The sequence below is a fragment of the Heteronotia binoei genome, chromosome 15 (assembly GCF_032191835.1).
Source record: "Heteronotia binoei isolate CCM8104 ecotype False Entrance Well chromosome 15, APGP_CSIRO_Hbin_v1, whole genome shotgun sequence".
Taxonomy (NCBI): Eukaryota; Metazoa; Chordata; class Lepidosauria; order Squamata; family Gekkonidae; genus Heteronotia; species Heteronotia binoei.
Window position 1 is genome coordinate 37,581,578 of NC_083237.1, and position 25,366 is coordinate 37,606,943.

The following is a 25,366-nucleotide window of genomic DNA, read 5'->3' on the forward strand; positions in this document are numbered from 1 at the left end:
CACTGTAATCATGCAACCACATGGCTTTTATTACAATGCCTTCAATATAATTGCATTCATCCATTTTTTTTCTTTCATCTTTTCATAGAGAACAGTTTCAGCTATCATGGTTCTTTTCATAGAGAACAGTTTCAGCTATCAGCTATCATTTAAAAATGTATTCCCATATTCTGCAGCAAATTAAATGTATGGAAGCAAATTAGATGTAAAATTAGATGTAGTTCAGGCAAAACTAAAATACTATAGATCAGCATGCATATGGTGAGAAAAGCAGGCTTATCAAGGTCGTTAAGGTCGAGGAACATAATATCCATAATATCAAAAGCTTTTCATGACTGTCCGATTAAAGGCAGAAATGTTTTCCAGAAGTTCCTGCATTTCCAATAAACTACATATGACTTTCAGTCTACATATTCAGTAAAGGAGTACACATTGTTAGAAGGGTACTTTAAACGTAATAGTTTTTTCATGCCAACTTTGATGTACTGATTTTTTTTTCATGCTGTAGATAAAGGATTCTGCAAGCGTGAAATAATGGAATATATCACAGATAAATCAAGACTGGAGGGGAGTCGGCATCTGGTAGGCAAAGGATCCAGTGAAGACTAATGTGGAGAAGACCATGAGGTGAGGAAGACATGTTGAGAAGGCTTTTTTTCTTCACTGCACAGATGAGATTCTAAGCACCACAATGAAGTTGTGTATATAAGTAACAATAATGAAGCTAAAGCACCTATGAATAGGATAACAACACAACAGCCCCAAACTCAATTTGGTATGAATCAGAACAAGCAAATTTAAGTAACTGATTAACAATGTTAGAGTAGAAGTGTGGATTTTCACGTTTGTGAATATATCATATATGTTTGATACCTGTGTTAACCATCTTATTTGTTTTGCTAGGACAATACCAAACTGGTCTCAATATTTATTGCTGTACAGTGTTGGAATGAAACCCATATGCAGGGCACATATCCATGTGAATGAGACACACTTAGGATAGATGACACCCTCATCTTCAAAGAATGTAACATACACAACTAACTATGTCCATGTGAATGAGACACACTTACAATAGATGACACCCTCATCTTCAAGGAATGAAACATACACAACTAACTAAGGGCTCATTTGACAAAGTAATTAAAAAAATGTTTCAAACCTCAGACACTATAGAAATAAAATTAAATATAACTATAGTGGAGTCAAGTCTGCCCATAAGCATCTATAAAAGTTTCCCAAGTATCTAAAAATAAGTCCATATGCCATTGTCATGTATATGCCTTACATTCAAATAATAATAAAATGATATGGTATATACAGCTGCCTCCACCCCTTCCTCAGAAGGTGGTGTAGGTACTCCTTCTTTGGAGATCTTTAAACAGAGACTAGATGGCTATTTGATAACAAAGCTGATTCTGTGAATTTAGACAGTTCATGAGAAAGAGGGCAGGAAGGCTTGCATCAGTGCTTAGTTCTCATGGTCCTTTCTTTCATATCCAGGGAAATGCTGATCACCACTTCGGGGCCAGTTTGGCCAGGGATCTTAGAGGTTTTTTGCCATCTTCTGGGCATGGAGCAGGGGTCACAGGGAGTTTGGGTGTGGTTGGGAGATATTTGTGAATTTCTTGCATTGTGCAGGGGGTTGGGCTAGATCCTGGAGAACCCTTCCAACTTGTTGATTCCAAGGCCCTCAATCCATTTAATAATGGGTAATAGACATTTATCTCTCCAATGTTATAATATAAGTTTTTAGCAGAAGTAAGGACAAAGAGGATTCATTTTTGTTGATTATTCTCCTGAAGGCAGGAAAATATTTTAAAAGTGTATAAACATCCTCAAAAATAATTTGATAAGTAATGAGGTTAGTAATCAAGTCCAAAAGAATACTAAGTGCAAAGATGTAGTGACAGAGAGAGCTTTTATCGAGAATAATCATACTCTCAAGCAGTCATCAGTTATATAAATAAAAGTTCAACCGTGGTTGCAATTCTGAGGATTTTCATTTGTTAGATGTGGCTTGCACAGGATTGGGTCACACTGTCTCTGCCGTGCCATTGGCTGATTCTGCTCTCCCCGCCCATCGCCAGCCCCATCAGGCAATAACTGTTAGTATTAAGTCTGCCTTTACACAGTTTGACAGCTGCAACGTGACAGCAAGTGATCTAGCTGGCAGGCTAGGTCACAGTGACCTTACCAGCAAGCCGGTTCTGGCCGGTAAAGGACAGGTGGAAAGTACCTGCTGAGTCAGCATGACCATGGACTGCCAGGATTGGCTGATGGACCTATATATGGACTGCACTACCAGTGCACAGGTCTCTCTTTGTGGAGTTACATGCTGGCGGAGCACTTTGATCCTAAGGTTGATGTATATTACTGCACTAGTGGACACGTCGTATATAATTTGTAAATACACTGTTTTAGCACTAGCTGCAGGTGTCTGGCTCACTTCCTTACTGGGGCTCACTGTGTATATATCTCACCGCTCACTCTGCACACACCTGCACCAACATCATAAGCCCACTGACCTTTGAGGGAGACAGTTCTCTGCTGACAGGGGGCTTACTGATCAGCATGGCCTCTCTTCGGGGCCTGTTGTGGGAAGTCCAGGACAGTCTGTTTGAGAGCGGGCAAGGAGGTGTGAGTGTGCAAAACAGGGGGGAAATTTGTGGTGCCTGCCCCCCCCCCCCATCCCCAGACAGCCCTCCAGCTACAAGCCTGTGCTCATGAGAAAACAGTTGGGTTCTTTCTCTTCAACTGAGACAAAAGGAATATTCATTCACAGCAAGGAGAGGTCCTTTTTGCCTGCCAATATTCTCCACTCTTTCTATTCCAATTAGGCTGCAGTGGGCTCATATGACAGAATGGACTCTGAGGGAGAGGCCTTTTCTCCTGTTGCCAATCTCCAGGTGAGGGCTGGAGATCATTCAGAGTTACAACTGCTCTCCAGATGGCAGAGATCAGCTCCCCTTGAGGGGGGGGAGTGAATGCCTTCACTTGGGTGGGTAGGAAGACACAAGGCTGGGGGGAGCACTCGCACAGAGGCCTTTACTGGTACCTTTGCACATTGGTCAGAAATTTCGAAGCCCTCTGAGGGAGGCCTTTCTTCCTGGGGAACCACTGTTGCCAATCTCCAGATGAGGACTGTAGAAGCTGACTGGGTGATTTCGAACCAGCCTAACCTGCCTCATGGGATTGTTGTTGTTCAGATCAAAGGGGAGAGAGGAGAGGAGAATGCTGTAAGCTGATATAATGGCTGACGACTCTTCCCTATTAAACAGTCTGTCAGAGATAGACTGTTGGTCTGAAAGGTCTCACTACAGACCTCTGGGGCAAAACTCATTGGGCTCAGTGCTGACTACGGCTGCCAGTTCCAGGTTGGTGAGAAATTCCTGGAGATTCTGTGGTGGAGTTTGAGGAAGGCTTAGCAGTTAGGGCTTCAGCGGAGTCTGCTGGACCCAGGTCCTTGCTGTGGAAACTGACTGACTGATTTTAGACCAGTCACAGACTTCCAGCCTAACTTGCCTCACAGGGTTGTTGTTCAGATCACATGGGGGGAGAGAATGATGTAAACTGCTTTGGTCCCCCTCCCACTGTGAAGAATGACTAATTTTCCTATATAGAGGCTGCAGGGAGGGCAAAGGTGATGAAAAGCTGAAGTCAGAGGGGCAGATAAAGGGGAGAAGATAGGGTTGCCAACTCCAGCTTAGGAAATTCCTAGAGATTTAAGGGGCTGGGCCTAGAGAGGGCAGAGTTTGAGAAGGGGTGAGACCTCAGAGAGGTACAATGCCATAGACTCCAAACCAATAATTTCCTCCTGGGAACACTGTTGCCAATATTCAGGTGAGGGCTGGAGATCACTCAGAATTACAACAGCTCTCCAGATGCCAGAGATCAGCTCACCTTGAGGTGTGTGGTGTTAGGGTAACTGCTCTCAAAATGAGATTGAGGAATTAGATTGAGAGACAGCTAGCCCAATAGGAATCTTTGTTATCTGTGTATACCAGGCTCAACCATTCAGATAGTCAATGCTCAATAAACTGGACTCTAATTTAGTAAAATCAATTGTAATTTATTTGAAACAATAGTTCTTTCACACAAGGTACAAAAGCAATCACACATTCACACAGGTCTAAAGAAATATAGAGAGATCGATAGGGGAACATAAAAGGATGGACATACAGGGTGATACTACCTCTCGCAGACTCCAAGGAAGACTCCGATGGCGACGAATGAGGGAATGGGGGAATGGACCCGAAACTGATCAGGAATCGGGGATGGATCTATACAGCGGGATAAGGGGGTTGCTGAATAGAGAGCACACCTGTGGGTAGCTAGTCCACAGGTTATATAGAGTCACCTTAGTCCTGAGGGGATGGGAGGTGACTGGGAGTGGTAATGGGAGGTTCTGCTGATGACCAAGAAGGCTGGACATCGGCTGGACCAATGGTGAATCCATGGCGACACCTGATTGGGTGTATGCTTCAACCAATGAACATCACCTTCATCCTGGGCATCCTGGAAACTTCCAAGTTGCGACAGGGCCTGGGGCGGCTCCAATGATATCAGTATGGAAATGGTTGGGTGATTGGGATGAGATGGGATTACCTGGGAAGGTGACAATAGGAAATCAGATATGGACCTAGGTATTCCGGTGTAGACAAAAGGGCTTGGAGGTATCAGGAGAGATCCTTCCTCTTTCTCATCATCTCCTGGGTGAGGACTGTTGTTCAGGATATTACTTAGCAATCAGGCTCGATAGTGGAGCCATTAATCCATTCATAAACTAGATAGGTTGCTTGCGGGCTAGGAATGACTAAAGGTGTGTACGTGAGGTTCCCACTAAGAAGGGATGAAGCCCAACCAGGCAGGAAGATGGCTACATGTGGTGTTAGCGAAACACAGTGGCTTCCATGCTTAGCGCTTCAACACCGTTCGCCTGGACAGCTCCGTGGCGGCGTAGCCTCCTCCTCGCCATGGCAGACTCCACGCGGTAGCGGGGAAACGTCTGTGTGCGTCTGCAGACACTCTGTGCCTGTCTCAAGCACTGGTATAATTGGTAGTTGGTACACATGAGTCCTATGTAGTTCCTGGATAGTTCTACTCGCACTCACTGGCCAGGTGGGTGCAAGCTCACTTCTCCAGGCGCCCTGGCAACCATGTGTGTGACAGAGGGGTCATTTTCTCACAGTTCCCCCCCTCGAGACTGACGTCACCATCTGGTAGCAAAGTCTCGCAACAGCAGAAAAGATAAAAAATAAAAGCGGGAGCTTTGGTTAGCGGGCGGTGAGCCCATGAAGCATGAGGTGTCTACTAGGGAATACCGGCTACCTACAAAAAGGGTTGGAGCCACTATCTAGCACTACTCAAAACACAATTTTAAAAATGCCAATGGGCCATCAGATCCTTCCTTGGCGTTCATGCTTACAGGGAGGCCTGTTGGGATACATTGTGCATATTCAGCATTTCATGTAGCATTATAAAAATCCATAAAAACACATAGTAAAATCACATAGTACAAAATATCTGAATCAAGGATTACTTAAAAGCAAAAATCATGCGCGCAGTCTAGACCAGCTAGACTGCAATAGTTGATTGGGTAAGAAATAAACATTACATATTATCAGCGGATCCATGAGGCAAAGCAATCATTCGTGATCTCCATGTTACATTCCATATTCATAAAATCCTAGCGTTACGCTAATACATAGTTTATCTAACTATTTCTGACCTTTGGTCTTCTGGTTTCTTCTTCTCCCCCCCCCTCGATAACCTTCTGCGCTGGGAAAAGAAGAGGCTTTCTTGTTTGTTCGGCTTGTCTGTAGTCTTTTTCTGGAGGGGAGGAGGTTGGCGGCGCCGAGTAGTCTGCGTCAGTTATCCCACCCCACCCCCCTTGTATCCAGTCTGCCCACAGTGAAGCCAAGTTTCTAGCGGAGCATGCTCAACACGGAAATCTCCGACGTTGCTCGGACCCAGTCGAGGGCCCGTCCACATGACCCGGGGAGACCCTATCTGGAGGGGTCTCTCAGGCACTCATGCAAATGAAGGGGAAAAAGGACTCTGGGAGAAATTTTCACACCTTTTGCTTATGTTTGTACATGTTTTGGACAACATTAAGCAAATTCTGGCGAAGCCTTTCTACAAAACCAGACTTCCTAATAATTTTACAGTCTTCTATAGTTTGACTTTAGATTGCTTCCTTCAACCTTAAAGCGTGTCACTCCTCATGCCTTCCCGGCTTTGCGGAGGGGGAAAGCATGTGTTGGAAGTGCAGACCCATGGGTCAACACCCCGAACCGGGAAAGGCCTCTCCCATTGCTGTAGGTTCGGGGAAGTTGATCCAAGGGTTGCTTTCCGTTTTTTTTTAATCGGGAGCCCGCGTGGGCTCCGGAGAGCCAGTTACAAGCTCTCTTTTAGGGCCGACTTTGGAGTCCCTCCCTGGCTGGGAGGGGGGGACTCCCCCTTTACTTGGTAAAAGATAGAATTGAGCCAAAAATACACAAAACTCTGATCCAAGTTGTCACTCTACTTCAGACCCACCGCCTGTCAATCAATACCCCGACTGTTGAGGGGTGGGGTATGGGTTGCAAGGTGGTCCCCACTTCCGGTGAAGTCATGCCCATATCATGGTGCCAGTACCCGTCGGTAGGCGGGAGAAATGCAAATGACCCCTTTGCAAAGCAAGTTGGGAGATTCTTCATTCCTCACACTAACCTGTCCATATAGTAAAAACCATGGAGGGGGCTTGCTGGGTTGGGCCAGTTACTCCATTGGGTAGGCTTCTCCGAACCTACACCATAAGGAGAGGCCTTTGCCTCACCACCTCCTGGTCTGGAGGTGTTGTTTGAATCGCTGGAATCCCAGAACACGCTTGTGCAAAAAGGTGTGTTCCGAGTCCTCACTCCCTGGTTTGGCCCCTCAATTTTTCCGAAAAAGCCTGCCCACCCAAGGGCGGGCACCCTTTCTCTGTATAAGAATAGATCTATAAACATACATACACAAGCATAACCATCCAAAGTCCCATTTTGTGCTACCTCTCCCGCCCGGGAGATGGCAACTGGTGTACTGCCACGTCACCTTCTTTCGCACCGCACCGCCGTCTATCGGCAGACAGGGCGGTTTACAGAGGCGCCAGGCAAGAATGACATACAGTTCCTAAGCAGACCAAGTGGGAGGCACATATGCAAATATCCTTTTGCCCTGAAATGGGTCTCTTAGATCTTGGTGGGGGCACCCCCTTACAAAAATGCCCCAAAAGGCTTTTGTCACCCACACACGGCTTTCCTATTGTGGGGTGCATCTCTTTCCTCAGGGAGCAACAGAGTCTCTGTGACTTGGGGGTGCCTCTGTGCATTTGGCTTTTCCCTGTGGGGGCCGGGCTCAGCCATTCCGCCTGGGTCCGTGCGCGCCCTTACAAACTCGGGGTGCCCCTGCACATATGGCACCTGGTGCATAGTCTGTTCTGGCCCCCTGAGACCCTAGGTGGGCGGAACTTTTAGCTGGAGCTCCGCGCTCCGGAGGGCAAGTGTCACTGCCTGCCCTCTTTTAACCCTCAGGGTCGCCTCGGCGGCCCAACTTCTTTGGTAAAAGATAGATAAAACACACAATCAAAGGTTCATTGCCAACATAGTGCTGGAACTCTAAGTCCCAGATGTCTCTGGCCTTGCGCGTCGGGTTAGTGCATGCGCAAAGTGTGTTTATGCAGATGAACTAAACCTGAGGCAGGTTGGGGGCAAGGTACTGTGAAGCATTCTCGATGAATGGTGGACCTGGGTTTGCCCCATGCCCGTAGGAATAGCGGCTTGTGGAAGGGTCACTGTTCAGGTGTTACATTGACCCCAAAATCGTTCTTTACCTGTGCTGCCTTTAATCTAAAAGATAGTTGACGGACGCACGGCACCCGCGGAAGGTGGTTTCCTTCTAACTCCTCGGTTCGGGTGCACATGCACTGCCTGAGTCCCTTCCACAGTTATGTGGGTAAGGGCTGCACGCTCAGGCGTCCCAATGGGTCAGAACAGAGGCTGCACCAGGTTCCTGATACCTTGAGTGTCTGCAACTTCTTCCCCTCTCCGTTCCCTGTGTTCCTTCAGGATCACGGAGCGCCGGAAGAGCCACAGAGCTCAAATACTGGAATACTGGGAGTCTCTCTGGGTCAGAACAGGTTCTGTCTCAGAGTCACTTTGGGCCTTGTAGTGATGGATCACTTGGTGGGACGGCAGCGTTTGAGGACTGCTATCTAGACTACCAAGAAGTGATTCAACACTTGCAAGGACACCCTGAGTTTGTTCTGCTCAATTTGGGCTTCCCTCACCCTACCCCTTTGGGCTAACAAGCCCACCCTTTACTTGGTAAAAGATAGACCTTTCATAGGAGCACACTGAGGGGCCAGGGGATATTGACATTCATTTAAAATTGGCTGTGGGGACTACATTTCCCATCGTCCTCCGGTTCCCAGTCCAAAAGTTGGGGCATGTGCAGAAGAGATTTATGCAAATGCCTCAAGTCCAGGGTGACCTGGGAGTAACGGGGCAGCGAGGTTTCAATCACGAAAGTTTTATCAACGGGTGATTAAGGAGGGGAGAAGCTTCCTAGATCTATAACCATGATACGGGGAGTTAAAATATAGCGTGAGCCGAGCCACCATTCGACTCTCTGTGACCTTTTAGATGGCTAGTGGGATCTAGGTACCAGGAGGAAACCGGGCGCCTCAAGCCTAGGGCCCGACCGGTCCCTGCGGTTGTAAAACATGCGGGGCTGCACAACCGGGGGTCTCAGTGGGCCAGTTGAACTGAAGCGTCCTGCGCAACCCAGTTCAATTGGAAATCCGAAGTGGCTCGGCTGCAACCAGCTGGAAATCAGAGGTTGAACGGCTGCTCCCACAAACATGTGGGAGTCTTCCGATGAATACTTCTGATCCCTCGGGAGGAACCGCTCGTTCTCCCTTGCAAGTTCTCCACCTTGCTACTGCTGGTACACAGTCCACGGTTCGGCAGCTTTGCTCTTCCCCTTCCCCTGGGCTATACAGCCCTCCCTTACGAGTAAAAGAAAGATCTTGGGAAAAGGAAGGAAGGGAGAAACCTTTCCTCCCCCCCCTCTCTCGTGAGTGGGGAGGGGATTCAAGAGGCTATTAGGGCTTCTCGATGACGAGGGGACGATATTTCCACATGGTTTGGAGATCGTCCACCTTCTTTAACTGCTTTCTCAGCCAGCATCCCAGGACAATTATTGCAATACAGAGTATAATTTGGAAGACCAAAATGACCACAATGGGGTGTAGGGCTACATTTAGTATGGCTGACCCAGTCGGGCTCCAGCCAAGAAGAGTGTCAAGGAACGAATGCTTTCCCGTGTCCTTGATCTGTGTTAAAAGGCTGGAGATTTCATGCCCATCATGTTTAACCACCATGGCTGCTGTATCTCCGCTCCTCTTAATGTCTTGCAAGGTTTGCTTTAAAAGGGGATGAGACAACAAGGATCTAATCGCTTGCAGCCCCATGCCCAGAAAGACTGGTTGGATAAATTTAAACAGGCTAGGGGCCAACAGGATTTCTTCCCTAGTCCATATGGGGACTGTGAATTCTATATCACATCCTACAATGGAGGATAGGTTGCAGAAACATCTGTTGACACCTGGCAGCATGGGTTGGATATGGAAGGTATTTATGATGAGATACTCGCAGTATGTTCTCACGCAAGCACACCCTCTTCCTAAATACACAAAGGCGGAGGCATTCTCTTGCCTGAGCGCATAGTTGCATTCTCGAGGGGAGTCCCTTAAAGGGTTTACACAGGGGTGGTGAGTCTGTAGAGTCTGTTCATCACAAATGAAGCCTAAATTGTCTTTATGCACACAAGCCTGTAAATCCACAGCTTCCCAACTTCCATTTTCATTCCTAGCCCATTTGTCTGAGTCTGAGGAATACAAAACTTCGGTTGGCCCCACTTGCAGCCCCAGCGGCACAACGGGGTGTACATAAAAGAATTCCTGTGCCGTGGGCATCAGGATGAGAAGCCTCAATTCCTGCCTGTCCATGGAGAGGGAGGTATTAACTAACGTCCACCATGCTTCTAATTCCAATTGCGGGGTGGGAATTTCAGGTCGGATCAATTGTTTGATTTCTAGAGGAATATTCCCTTCCGTTGCTTGCCTGATCATGCCCATGGTCATTGCTAAATTCAGAGCTTGAGCCTGGGTGCATGCCAGAGCCAAGGAGATATTCAGCTGTAGAGATTGGGTGCCTCTCAAGAGCAAGGCGAAATCCCTTTCAATTTGGCTTTCCCAATTGACTAACACAGAGCTAATAGAATGTTGGACTTCGGAGATAGTGTGAAAGGAATCATTAATGGGTTTTCCCAGCTGGGAGATGTAGGAGGTGGCATAGGCAAACTTATTTGCTAGCGTCTCTATATTAATAGAGTCTAGGACCGCTACTCCTCCAGCAACGGGGGCCACCCAATCGCCTACAGACCGTTTGGATCTGCGGGGTGTTGTTCCCATCCATAGCTGTAGCCAAGCCTCCCAGCCTCTCGTGCTGGGTTCTAAATAAGGAGCACATTGTGGCAGCCTTTCAGTTGCGTTTAATCCCGTCAGGCTAACCCTGATTTCCTTCAGTACCATTTGTGGGCGAATTAAGACTTGCTCCCTTATATCTCGCTTAATCACATGTGAGCCAATTGTGTGAGAGTTGGCGTTTAGGGTATTCTCAGCGTCTACGATGAGCGGATTAAAATAGAGCTGAGTGAGATTAGCTATCGTGAGGGTGTAGTTTCCTTCCTCAGACGGAAGTTCCGTGCTGAAAGTGCCCAATTTGGTAAATTTCATAACAGTCACAGGCCCCTGCTGGCATGGAGGGTCTATCACCATAAACCAGTCAGGAGGTCCCTGTGTCTCCAATTCTGAATCAGTAATTACCCAGTTCCTTTCTGTCCATGCTGTTAGCTGATAATGGTGCGTCTCTCCACTAGGGGTCTGTATTGAGAACGCAAGTGGTTTTTCTACTCGTGAGCCAATTGATAATATAAATTTGAAGGGATCCTTTGCCCCCCATACTGCGGTCGACACGATTGCAATTTCGCAGTATGGTCCCATGTCCTCATTAAACCCTTTAGAGGCTGGGGCGGCACTAGGAGTTGTATTGGGAGTTGTTGTTAATTTTCGTGGGCCTTTTGGAACATAAACACAATGCATTGGCACCAAGGGTCTCATGGTATCCTCATGCGAAAAACAGTACAATTCCTGTGTCAACATTCTGGTTCCAGCACATAACAAAATCATATTTGGTGGTCTAACCCATTCTTCATCACAGCTGCGAAAGTCATAGCTGCTTCTAGGAAGTCTGCTGTCATTTTCTCCATAATTAGATTTTATGACTTTACATAGCATGACTTCCTTGGGGTATAAACTGGTTTTACATCTCCAATGAGAGAATGGAACTATAGTGGGCAATACTGCTCTATCAGCTGTACATTCCTCCTGCATTAACATCAACACTAAATACATTGCATACATTACTTTCCATATAAATCTCACCTTTGTTTTCTGGTAATCCATATTGTGTACCTAGAATAAAAATAAAGTTGTGCTGTAGACCCTTGTTGCTGCTTCTACACGCAGTGAGGGGGTTAAGGTAAAGGGTATGGGGGGAGGGTAGGAGAGAGAAAAAAAAAACTTGCTGCAGTTCCTAAAATTATATAGCTGTGTTTATATTTCCTCCACCCCCCCCCCCCCCCCTAGATTTCTGTGTGCAGGTCTCTGTCTCAGAAATCTCTATATATTTTAACTTGCTCAGGTTACTCCTATAGTGAGGAATGTGTCTCCTAAGGAGAAGTCTATAAGGTCGGGGCATGGCATAACAGAAATCTGTCTGACTTCAGCTCTTTGCTGTGGCTGTGCCCTCTCAGGCTGCTGAGTTGGATTAGTGCTGGCAGGAGCAGTCCCCTTCCATTCCTTGAGTTGGGAACAGTGGAAGTACTTCTGCCAGGTTTTTCCGTTCTTCTTTTGGATCTCTACTTGGTAAACCGCTGGGCTTATCCGCTGTGTAATTGGGACTGGACCTATCCATTTGGCCTCCAAGGAGTGCTCGCTTTGCGAGAATTTCCTGTACAGCACTAGTTGTCCTGGATCCCATACACGCGGGTTTTTGACCCAACCTAGCCTTTGATCCATGATCTGTTGTGCTCTTCCCAGCTGTTTGGCCACCTCCAGGTGGATATTGTGGACTTCGGTGACTAATGATTGCACCCACGCGTCATTAACCACCACCGGCATCCAGTCAGATGGAAGTTGTGTTTTAAGCCAGAAAGCTTCCGGCAACACCATTTTCCTTCCTGTCATGACCATGTGCGGTGTGTGGCCGTGGACGGCGGTAGTTCCCCTCAGGGCCATTAGGATAATGGGGAGTTTATCGTCCCAATCCCTGCCCGTGGATTTTACTACCTTTCGTAGGGCCTCTTTAATAGTCCGGTTTGTCCTTTCAATCGTTCCCGAGGCTTGGGGGTGCCCAGCGATGTGAAACTGCTGTTCCACCCCAAGGGCCTTGCACAGCTCCTTTGTGACCTCCCCCACGAAGTGTGTTCCCAAATCGGAGTCCATGACCCTGGGAATTCCCCATCTTGTCCATATGTGATTAAATAAAATTTTTGCAGTTGTGACAGCAGTATTATGTTTGCAAGGGAACGCTTCCACCCACTTGCTGAAAGGATCGATCACCGTGAGGCAATAGCGATTCCCTCTTGTTATGCGGGGGAGGGGACCTATGAAATCGATTTGAATTCGAGCCCAGGGTCCTTCTATCCTTTGGTGTTGAATAGGAGCTTTGGGGCCAGAGGTATCGGCATTGACCATAGCGCACGCTAGGCAATTGGCCACCCATTGTGCTACTTCCTGGCGCATACCCGGCCACCAGCCTGTCTCCTTTACTCGTTCCAGAGTGAGACTAGTGCCGCGGTGTCCCTGCTCGTGCACAAATTTGATTAAATCCCCTCTAACCTGCAGGGGCACAATCCAATGTTGTTCGCCCTTGCCATCCACTGCCCAATAAATGCCATTCTGCTGAACAATGGTATATTTCCCAGTTTCATCCTTCTGGGCTTTGGCGAGTTCCAGGATCTCTGGATCGTCTTTCTGTAACTCAGCCAAGTCCATCAAGATCTCTCTCCCTTTGCTCTGCTTCCGGGTTGCGACCGGGTGTAGAGGAAAGGTGGGGGGGGAGCGGAAAGGATTTGTATCCGCGAATGCGGCTTCTTTAGCTATAGCGTCTACCCTATTATTCCACATGCCTTCTTCTGTGTAGGTTCTCTGGTGTCCTTTGACATGGGTTAAATAGGTGGATTCAGTCCTAGCCTCTATCCTTTCGGCTATTTGTGACCACTTTGGGTGGTGTGCTACTGTCTTTCCTTCACTATTCTGCCAGCCTTGCTTTTTCCAGATAGGCAGCCAGGCCGTTACTGCTTGCACCGTCCAGTGCGAATCAGTAAAGATGGCGAGGGGCACATCCAGAGGCTCAAACTGGAGGATTGCTAGCACCGCCTCCACTTCGGCGGCCTGGCTGGAATGAGGGCGGACTGTTCCTTTAAGAACTAGGGAGTCCTGCACTCTAATGGTTCCATAGCCGGTTCGAGCTGAGCCGTTTACATGGAAGGAGGACCCATCACAGAATCAACAAACAAATTCTTGTTGTCGGGCTTCTGCTAAGGTGATCCCCCCGTTAACCGGCCAGGGTATATGCTGCACCACTGGCAACGGGCACTCATGCTCTTCCCCTTCTACTACCAGGCCATAGGGTGAGGGTGGTTCCTTCTGTTCCTTTTGGAAATCTACCCCTCTATTAGTCAGTGCCAGGGTCCACTGGGCGATTCTCTGGTTTGAAACTTGCCCATCTTTAACTTTTCCTGAGAGGATATATTTAAGAAGAGAATGGGTGGTTTGCACTATCACCCTTGCTCCTCCTATTATAAACTCCCAATGGGTTAAACTCCACACCAGGGCGAGACAGACCTTCTCACACGGGGAGAACTTTTCCTCCATGGAAGAAAGATTCCTGGAGGCATAAGCCACTACCCGCTGAGATCCCGCTCGTCTCTGGATCAGAGTTGCTCCTAGGCTGTGCTCCGAGATAGCCAGCTGAATGAAAAACGGCTGGGTGACGTCGGGGTGGGCGAGTGCCGGAGCTCTTTCGAGATCGCTTTTAAGCTCTGCAAAGGCTCGCTGCTGTTCCGGTCCCCAGTACCACTGCACATCTTTCTTCAGGAGCTCGTAAAGAGGTCGAGCTTTCTCAGAGAACATCTCTATGAAGTCCCGGGAAAAGTTAAAAGTGCCTAGCAAGGCTCTTAGTGAATGGGAGTCTGTGGGGGCGGGGAGTTTGGAAATCACCTCTACTCTTTGTGAGTCTGGCGTTCTCCCTTCTGCCCCTAGTGTGATGCCGAGGTACTTCACTTCAGTTTGCACTAACTGAGCCTTTTCCCTGCTTGCCTTAAAACCAGTTTCTTGAATGAGGCTGAGGACCTCCTCAGTGACCTCTCGGACCTTCTCCTCAGTTTCTGCGTGGATCAGCACATCATCTACATAACTGAGCACACAGTCCTTTGATCCAGGTTGCAGTCGATCCCACATTTGTACCACATGCGCGTGACAAATGCTCGGGCTCGAGTGGAAGCCCTGTGGCGTCCGCTTGAATACGTACTGCTGGCCGCGAAAAGTGAACGCGAATTTATACCAGCAGGACTCATGCAGGCGGATCGAGGGGAACGCGTTGGCCAAGTCCACCACGCTGTAGAACGTTGACCCTGCCGCAATGGCGGCCACGATCTCATTATATTTGGCAACCACTGGAGCTACCGGGGGAGTCACTGCGTTAAGGGCTCTGAAATCGACCGTCATCCTCCAAGTTACTCCATCTGCCTTAAGCACTGGCCACAAGGGGGCATTGCAGATGGACTGCATCGGTAAAATGACGTCCCATTTCAGCAATCCCTCTATTGTTTTTCCTATTCCTGCCTCTGCTTCCGCGGGATATTTGTACTGACGCTGGGGAGGGGGATCTTTTCCCTCTATGAGAACACAAGCGTTTCTCACAGTCCCACACTCCGCCTTGTCAGTGACCCATACCCCGGGGAACTTTTGGGTCCATTCATCTCCAGTCACTGGAAACACCGGAAGGGGTGCCTTTAAGGCAGCACATCTGTGTATAGCATTAATGAAGTCCGGGCCTCCTGGGATGTGCCACAGGAGGCCGTTGGCTAAATCTACAGTCAAGTTGTTCTTTGTTAGGAAGGGAGCTCCAATCATGCCATCGTCTTCACCCGCATTGCTGCAGGCCGTGGTAGTGGCTTTGAGTTTCCCTATGGTGACCGGAATTTTCTTCCAGATATGTGAGAGGTGGCTCCCGCCCGCATATCCGGCCAGTTCCAACGTCCGATCTGTTTGAGTCCCCTGAGTGACTAACTTTGGATGGAGCACGCTAATCGATGCCCCTGTGTCCACTAATAGAGTGGCAGGTTTAATTTTCCCTGGAGCCCCAATGCCTGCCTTTACCATTGGCCTCCCCCAAGTGTCTGGCTTAAGTTTAGCCACTACTCCTTCGGGGAGATCAGTGGGCCCCGGGCACCCCTATCGCAAACCCTGGTCCTCATATTCGGGATCGCTGACGACCGCCAGCTGATTAACGGCCGCCATTGGTGCTGGGTACAATGGAACGGTAGGGTACATCGGAGGAGGCGGGTTCTGGGTCACCGCAGCTACGGGTAGTGGATACCCTTGAGGTGCCGTGAAATGAGACTGGGTTGGTGGAGGCGGGGGAGCAGACGGCTGCTGATTTCCCCACCCCTGCATTACTTGTTGTTGTCTCTCTATCAAAAGTGCAGTGGGTGCTAGATCCATATTGGTCATGTCACACCCTGCATGTAGTAAAAAGTTTCAGAGTGCTTTTCGCTGTGTCTGTTCTTCGGGCGGCATTGAATTCCAAAAGCGAATCCGTTCAGCCTTTCGTGTATAGGGATGCCTATACCCTCGGCTCTGATTTTGCAAATCTCGGTGCGCCTCCCCATAGGGGCCCATCACCACGTTGGGCTGTGGAGCCGGGGGCGGCTGCGCTACGGGAGGAGGCAAGGGGGCCGAAGGTTGCACGGGTGGAGGGGGGCTCTCGGTTGGTAATTAGGGTTCCCTCCCTCCGCTCCGTGCTTCTGCTTGGCATGTTTCCCATTGTTTCGTGCCTGAGCGTTCCTGTTTTGTCCTGCCAGGGGATGGACCGGAGGCTGTGGTGGGTCATTGGGGCCCGGTTTAGCTTCCCTCTTCTGGTACTGGGAATGGGGACCGTTGTTAGCATAAGTGACCGCATTAACGGCTTCCTTCGCCCGGTCCTTTTTAACGCTCTTTTTCTCCGGCCCATACTTGCCCATATACCTACTAATATTTTGAAGGTTAGAATGAATGAGGTCCCACTCGGGGTTACGTGCAAGTGTAGCTCCTAATAACATCCGCGTGTCCCTATTGAGGCCGCTGATGACATCACTAACAAAGTTAGCATCATTAAAGTCGGGATTGTCTTCTCCGTCCGGAAAGACGAGATCCGCGGCTATGGCTAAGAATTGTTTTTTTGCTATATAGAGCGCGGGGTCTTCGTTCGGGCCTTGTGTTATTTGATCATATATGTTTTTAATGCTTTCTTCATCCCAGGTGACTGTTAATATTTCAGCCATCCACTCCAGGGTGGTGATCGCATCTGAATATGGGACCACCAACTTAGCCCTTACTTTCTCTACATTTGGGCCGGTTGCGGCTAGCCTCAGAAGCTGATTTAATTCCTTAATGGTTATATTCGGGTATTCACGGCGCACTTGCATCATCCATTGTACCGAGGTCTCCCGGTTATATGGATTGAGGATTTGGAAGGCCATTTTAACATCCTCGGTTTTCCACTCTTTGATCTCCTTGACTATCTGTACTGTTTCCTTGCCATTCCCCTGTCTAGTGGTGGTCTGTCGGGTGACCACCGGACATACCGGGGCGGGGGCAGGTTCATTATCTTTGGTTACCTCCTCATCCTCACTTTCCTCATCTGATGAAAAAGCATAGAGGCTGGATGGAGAGACCGTCGCTATGAGAGCGTTTTTACGGTCTAGCTTCTGTTGCAAGATAGCGATCTCCTTTTTACATGCCTGATGATTGGCTGCTTCTTTGGTTTTTCTCACTGTTTCAGTGGCGATCTCAACGGCATGTTGCAACTTATTATTTAGGTCTTTAGTTTGTTCCAGCTCCTTTCCCAATGCCTTTACCTGCGATTGGGCCTTTTTTAGAGCGGACATGATGTCTTGGTGTGCTAAATTTAAAGTGTGTTTCTCTGCCTTAATCTCCTCTATGGTTCGACTTGCATGTTGCCAGTCGAGGTCCAAGCTATTGTTTTCCGCCGCCAGTCTATTTATCTCTGCGGCGTGTTTTCTATGCAATTCTGCTTTTTCTACCTCATGGTTTTGCCGAATTGTATCTATCTCTGCTGCATGGGTCTGGAGTAAGAGTTCCTTTTCCGCTGTATGCTTCCGGAACTCATCCTCCAGCACCTCTGTATGTCACTTAAGGCTTGCCTCCAATTCTTGTTCCTTCTTTTCTATCTGCTGGTCTTTCTGGGTTAGCTGCTCCCTGAGTTGTTTAATCAGGGTCGAGCTATCCCGTAGGGCTTCAAATAAGCCCCATGTCGCAAAAAGGTCTCTTTTGCCAGAACTTATGGTTTTGTTGCTGCAGTTCTCCTCAAATATATCTCTAAAGGACTGAAGGGGATCAGAGCCTTGGTTAAAGATTCCCTTGTTCCAGGGGTTGTCCCCTTTCTTTATTAACCATTTCTCCAACTTGGGGAGTTCTTCCTTTTGGCGAAAATCTCCATTTTAGCGTGGGGGTGGGTTTTCCTTTAGTTTTCTTTGTATTTCGCCTACTGCCAATCTCCGGTTGTATTTCTGCTAGGGTTAGGGGGCACCGAGCCGATCTAGTGATCGTGTCTCGGCCTAGGAAGGGAGCCACGAGCCGACCCAACGATCGCGTCTCGGGCGAAATTTTAGGCAACGAGCCGACCCAACGATCACGTCTCGGCCAGAAAAGGGAGCCACGAGCCGACCCAACGATCGCATCTCGGGTGAAATTTTAGGCAACGAGCCGACCCAACGATCGCGTCTCGGCCAAAAAAGGGAGCCACGAGCCGACCCAACGATCACGTCTCGGGCGAAATTTTAGGCAACGAGCCGACCCAACGATCGCGTCTCGGCCAAAAAAGGGAGCCACGAGCCGACCCAACGATTGCGTCTCGGGCGAAATTTTAGGCAACGAGCCGACCCAACGATCGCGTCTCGGCCAGAAAAAGGGAGCCACGAGCCGACCCAACGATCGCGTCTCGGGCGAAATTTTAGGCAACGAGCCGACCCAACGATCGCGTCTCGGCCAGAAAAAGGGAGCCACGAGCCGACCCAACGATCGCGTCTCGGGCGAAATTTTAGGCAACGAGCCGACCCAACGATCGCGTCTCGGCCTCAGAAAGAAAAGTTGCCCGGCAGTCAGATTGCAGCGGTCCTACGACCCGCCTGCCTTCTTGACTGTCGGGTGCCTTAGACTAGCCTTGGCCTAGACTCGTGTAAGGACTTGGGTGTGTGTATGCAAGTGTCTGAGTGTGTATGTAGTGTGTGTGCGTGTGTGCACTAAGCTCTAAAGAAAAGGGAGAAGGGAAGGGCGCTCTTTCCAGGTCTTAAACAATCCTAGCCTGTCCTGACATTCCCTCCCATGATAGACGCGTTTAGAAGGCCTCGGGACGGCGGCCAGACTTCACGGGACTTCCCCCTTGCGTTCTATCGGGCTCAGTCCTCTTGCGAGGTGTCTGGCCTCCTAGGTGCGGCTGAGAAGTCCAGTTGAATGATAGAAATGGGGGCAGCCCAACCCACAATTTATAGAAATGCTCACTAGAGCCATTCACACAGAACTCATTCACTCAATCACTCACGCAATAGCCTCGCTAGCAAGACTTTCTGAACGGTGCAACCTTACGTCTGTCTGTATGAAGGCACGCGTGTCGACTCGCGTGCGTTCACACAAACAGGATAATGCCCAAGCTTTCTCCACCAATTTCTGTTAGGGTAACTGCTCTCAAAATGAGATTGGGGAATTAGATTGAGAGACAGCTAGCCCAATAGGAATCTTTGTTATCTGTGTATACCAGGCTCAACCATTCAGATAGTCAATGCTCAATAAACTGGACTCTAATTTAGTAAAATCAATTGTAATTTATTTGAAACAATAGTTCTTTCACACAAGGTACAAAAGCAATCACACATTCACACAGGTCTAAAGAAATATAGAGAGATCGATAGGGGAACATAAAAGGATGGACATACAGGGTGATACTACCTCTCGCAGACTCCAAGGAAGACTCCGATGGCGACGAATGAGGGAATGGGGGAATGGACCCGAAACTGATCAGGAATCGGGGATGGATCTATACAGCGGGATAAGGGGGTTGCTGAATAGAGAGCACACCTGTGGGTAGCTAGTCCACAGGTTATATAGAGTCACCTTAGTCCTGAGGGGATGGGAGGTGACTGGGAGTGGTAATGGGAGGTTCTGCTGATGACCAAGAAGGCTGGACATCGGCTGGACCAATGGTGAGTCCATGGCGATACCTGATTGGGTGTATGCTTCAACCAATGAACATCACCTTCATCCTGGGCATCCTGGAAACTTCCAAGTTGCAACAGGGCCTGGGGCGGCTCCAATGATATCAGTATGGAAATGGTTGGGTGATTGGGATGAGATGGGATTACCTGGGAAGGTGACAATAGGAAATCAGATATGGACCTAGGTATTCCGGTGTAGACAAAAGGGCTTGGAGGTATCAGGAGAGATCCTTCCTCTTTCTCATCATCTCCTGGGTGAGGACTGTTGTTCAGGATATTACTTAGCAATCAGGCTCGATAGTGGAGCCATTAATCCATTCATAAACTAGATAGGTTGCTTGCGGGCTAGGAATGACTAAAGGTGTGTACGTGAGGTTCCCACTAAGAAGGGATGAAGCCCAACCAGGCAGGAAGATGGCTACATGTGGTGTTAGCGAAACACAGTGGCTTCCATGCTTAGCGCTTCAACACCGTTCGCCTGGACAGCTCCGTGGCGCCGTAGCCTCCTCCTCGCCATGGCAGACTCCACGCGGTAGCGGGGAAACGTCTGTGTGCATCTGCAGACACTCTGTGCCTGTCTCAAGCACTGGTATAATTGGTAGTTGGTACACATGAGTCCTATGTAGTTCCTGGATAGTTCTACTCGCACTCACTGGCCAGGTGGGTGCAAGCTCACTTCTCCAGGCGCCCTGGCAACCATGTGTGTGACAGAGGGGTCATTTTCTCACAGTGGGGGGAGTGAATGCCTTCATTTGGGTGGGTGAGAAGACAGCAAGGGTGGCAGATACTTGCTCAGAGGCCTTCAGTGGTACCTTTCCATGTTGATGGGAAATTCCTGGAGATTCTGTGGTGGACTTTAAGGAGAGCATAGGAATTCAGGCTTCAGAGTGAGGTCTGCTGGATCCAGGTCCTTGCTGTGGAAGCTGACTGACTGATTTCAGACCAGTCACAGACTTCCAGCCTAACTTGCCTCACAGGGTTGTTGTTCAGATCAAAGGGGGCAGAAGAAAATTATGTAAGCTGCTTTGGTTCCCCACCCTCCACTGTGGAGAAAGACAGCCTATGTAGAAGCTTCAGGGAAGGGGAAGGAGATGGAAGTCAGAGGGGCAGGTAAAGGGAAGGAAATAGGTTGCCAACTCCAGTTTAGGAAATTCCTGGATATTTAAGGGGTGGGGTTTGAGGAGGGGTGGAACCTCAGACAGGTACAATGCCATTTCCTCCTAGGGAACCACTGGAGATCACTCAAATTTACAACTGCTCTCTAGATAGCAGAGATAAACTCCCCTTAAGGTGGGGGAGGTTAATGCCTTCACTTGGGTGGGTGGGAGGACAGCAAGGGTGGCAGACACTTGCCCAGAGCCTCCTTCTAGAGCCTGTTGTATTTATTTTTCCCCAACGGGCCTTACTCCTAGTGATGATATAAAACATATAGATGTATTACCAAAAACTAGAGTGCCCATGGTGAGATGCATGTATTCCAAACATGCACACACATTTGTAAAATGTGTACTATCATGATTGTGCTCCGTAAGTATTTGAAGGGCTGTCACATGATTTCTTCCTTTACATATTTAAGGGGCTGCCACTTAGAGGAGAGCAGGGAGCTGTTCTTGTTGGCAGCAAAGAATAGGACTCACAATAATAGGTTTAAATTAAGGTATGAAAGATACTGGTTGGATATTGTTACTGAGAGGCACTGCCTGTTGATACGGAGCACCCCAGTACCTAGAGAGAGAGAGAGTGGGGCTCCTATTTCTGGAAACAAAATGGAGTTTGACCAGAAACAGGCCAAGAAAATACTCCATTCAAAATGGAGTAGACCCAGTAGAGAGCTTGTTCTGATCCCCACCTAAAGGCACCCTCTGGACATGGCCCTCTCCCACACCCAAACAGGTTGCATAATAACAATGGGGACTGCTAGTATGTATTGCTCACACCTTAATCCTCAGCTACTGATTAATCAGCCACCTTCCTGGTTCTTTGCAGCAACTCTTTGTCTAATGCTATGGTAATGTCTGACACCTGAACAGATTCTTTGCTCTCTATGCTTGCTTTTCCTCAGGGGTATCTTTGCTGAACTGCCCAAACCATTAACACATATCCTGACCTTTTGTAACCTAAGGGAGGACATCACTAAGCCAGCACTATCTATTGTTACCTGGAGATGCATTCAGGTGACCAGAGTCTGCTCTACTCATTGGCTGAAGGTGAGCAACCAATCAGGCACCCAGGAAAGAAGCATCACTGCCCACTGCAAACCACCCTCTTTTCTGGGAGGGTCTAATCCCCTCCAAAGATTATATACATAAGAGCAAGCCATGCTCTCTCTTTCTCCCTCTGCCTGAGCAACATGTAACCAGATTGTTTTCCCCCCTCCATTACTCTAAGTAAAGGGGGCCCTCAGACATAGCATATAGCAATGCATGTCTTCATCTTCAAGCTGTAGCTGGACCTCACCACATCTGGAACAGGTGAATATCACCCTCTTCAACAACCCCTCAATTCCTCTATTGATAACCTCTATCCTTCCTAGCTTCTTGATTGCCTGTATTGTGTATCTATGTGTGTGAATCTATTTTATTACATATTTGAGTAAACATTATAAAATACAATTTGCCTGGAGTATTCTTGACTGAAAACCAACCTCTGTATCATTGAAGTAAAGATCCCTCGCTCCTAATCCGCTCTACCTAGTCTCCAGCTAATTTCCCCATTCTAAAAAGGAGACTCAAAGCATTTCCTGTAACAATATTAAGAAAAAACAATATTAAGAAAAAACTCTCCTCCCTTCCCCCCTCCCCCGCAACAGTATAATCAGCTACCTAGGGAGGTAGTGACCCCCCCCCCTCAGTGGCAGTTTTTAAGTAGCTGATAGACAAACACTTATCAGGGCTGCTCTAGATTAATCCTGTATTGAACAGTGGGTTGGACTAGATGGCCTTTATGGCCCCTTCAAACTTTATGGTCTATCTATGACAGAAAGATAGAGCTGATGTAGAACAGTGTATAAAAGCAGAAGCTTCTAATTATCATTGTAAGGTTCCAGGTTAAAGTTAAGAATCTCACATATTTTTGGATACAGCTGGCATTTCACTTCATCACACCCAGTTCTCTAGAAGATCCCAGGTTCAATGTCTGGCTTCTCCAGCTGAAAGGACTAAGTAATAAGTGATGTGAAAGACTTCTGCCTGAGATGTTGTAGAGCCACTGCCAGTCTGACATGGGAAACAATACTGAGTTGATGGATCAACAATCTGATCCAGGCAATTTCACGTACTATAGTCTCCATCCCACATGGGTTCTGGTCTTACAGCTCCCACATTTCCCAGCATAACCTTTGGGCCCCTTTTCTGTTTCACCAACAAGTCCAACTCCTGAACTTATAAAAACACTTGATCAAGCTGATGTTGTCAAACCTAACTAATTTCTATTTCCCAGGTTTATTATCCAGCTTGGTTTTCTTTGGAGGAGAGAGAACTGGAACTGAAGACATTTTGTAATACTTTATTTTCAAAGTAGATATACAACACAAATGGAAGCAAGAAAGAAGCATTCCCAGAGGGAAGCAGATCTGCCACCGCACATCAGATAAAGTGACCCCATGTCCCAAGGTATCATCCAAATCTCAGTGGTGTCTGCAGGGCCCCTTTTATAGAAAAAGCCCAGCAGGAACTCATTTGCATATTAGGCCACACCAATTAGGCCACACCCCAATGCCAAGTCAGCTGGAGCTGCATTCTTGTGTTTTCCTGCTCAAAAAAAGTCCTGGGTGTCTGTTTTCTATTTCTCTCTCCCAGAATCTAAAATGGAAAATGTAACACTCCACTCATTGACCACCAAAAATAGTATGCTGGGATCATGTGACCTGCCTGGACAACCTATGTTGGATGAGGGATAGAGTAAGAATGAGAGTTGGGTGACATAGTGTGAAAAGGCTGGCTGGATCCAACCCATACAGCTGAGAGTCAGTTGGTAAAATGTACCGGGTTCGAAGCATAAGGACGCCCAAGAGATAGTGAGTTCACTCCTCCCCCCCAAAGTTTCCCAACACTTAACAAACATAGTCTCTAAGATGTGCTGGTTTCCATCACTCCCAGTTGGACCGACGAAGCCCCCAGGTGTGGCTGAGGAGTCTGGTTCCCTTGTCTGGGCTGCTGGTGCCAGGCTGCTGGAAGGTTGTGGCGGTGGAGTGATTGAAGGGTCCCCAATGTTGGAGGTGCCTGGTGGGAGTTCCTCCAGTTCCTGGTGGTCTGGTTGGGTGCTGACTCCTGCTGGCTCCTGCAGTGGCACTGACCGGGATTGCTCTGCAGTGTCCGATGTAGCATCTGGCTTGGTAGGGAGCATGCAGCGGCAGAGTTGATCCATGTGTCTGCGCAGGACTTGGCCCCCATTGGTCAAGACTTCATACGAAACTGGACCCGTGACTCAGACGACTCGGGCGGGGATCCATGCTGGGCCGCTGCCAAAGTTCTGGGCATATACGGAGTCTCCTGGAAAAAATCCTCAGGGCGCCTTCTGGCACTTCGGTGACAGCCAAGGTTCGAGGGCTCTATCTGGGTGGAGACAGTCCAGTCTGGTTATCAGGCGGTGGCCCATGAGAAGCTCTGCTGGGCTACGACCTGTGGTAGCACTAGGGGTCACTCAGTGACCGAAAAGGAATACAGCTAATCAGTGGTCCCAGCCCCTATGAATTAATCTCTGGAGATACTCTTTTGTGGTGTGCACCATCCGTTCCACCTGTCCATTGGTGGCTGGGTGACTTGAGGCAGAGTGGATGTGCCTGATAAGGTAGCGGCCCAGATACTCTTGGAACTTCTCTGAAGTGAAGGCTGTTCTGTTGTCTGTGACCACCGTGTCCGGGATGCTGTGTATGCAGAAAATTCCACAGAGCACTCGGATTGCCGCTCAGGAGGAAGTGGAAGTGACTGGGACTACCTCCAATCACTTGGTGTATGAGTCCACAAAAATAAAGAATTTTTGCCCCTGAAAGGGGCCTGCAAAGTCCAAGTGCAAGCGGGACTCAAGTGGGAGCGTCTGACTGAGACTAGTCTGCTCCAAGCCTCACAAGAGCACAGCTCCTGAACCTTTCTGAGAGTTCCTCCTCCTCCTTCTTAGCGTTCCACCTCCTTGTCCATTGAATAATATGTGCAGCTGCATAACAATCCCTGGATGAGCTCCACAACCTATTTTTCTACAAAACGACCCCTGGTCTGCTCCATTTTAAACTGGCCCAATTTGGGATGTTTCTGGTACACCTGAGGCTGCGGGTCTGGACCCAGCCGAAGTGTCACACAAATAGTTGGTTTAAAAAAAAAAAGATCTATCCAAACTTTTTATTAAAAAAATCTTCCCAGTTTGTAGACCTGGATTGGCCCATTGTCTAAAAACTGGTCAATTTGGTATTGCCGTGACATTATTCACCATAATCTTTTAACTGCAGAAATTGTAGGAGTAACAGGATCAATTTTAGTGTTAGACTATACAATTTAAAGAACACCAGACAAGAAGCTTGAAAATAGCCTAAGACGGATAGTCTGACTGGGAGATACAATCATAATAATGTGTACAAGCTAACAAATATGCCTGGTGATATAAACTATGATCAGGAAAACCAAATCCTCCTTCATTAAAAGGTAGCTGCATCTTTTTGAAAGAAATCCAGAAGCAGTACAGAATTCCACATAAATTTCTAAAATAAACATAGCACCTGAAAAGGAATTGC

General features: G+C 48.2%; 1 protein-coding gene across 1 annotated transcript in view; it reads right to left on the reverse strand.

The window, feature by feature from the left end:
- Positions 1-401: 401 nt before the first annotated feature.
- The window catches only part of LOC132583428 (olfactory receptor 14A16-like), a 33,572-nt gene continuing 8,607 nt past the window's right edge, over positions 402-25,366 (reverse strand). The window contains exon 2 of the mRNA XM_060255066.1: positions 402-482. Within this exon, the coding sequence (XP_060111049.1) occupies positions 402-482 (81 nt within the window). The remainder of the gene's footprint in view (positions 483-25,366) is intronic.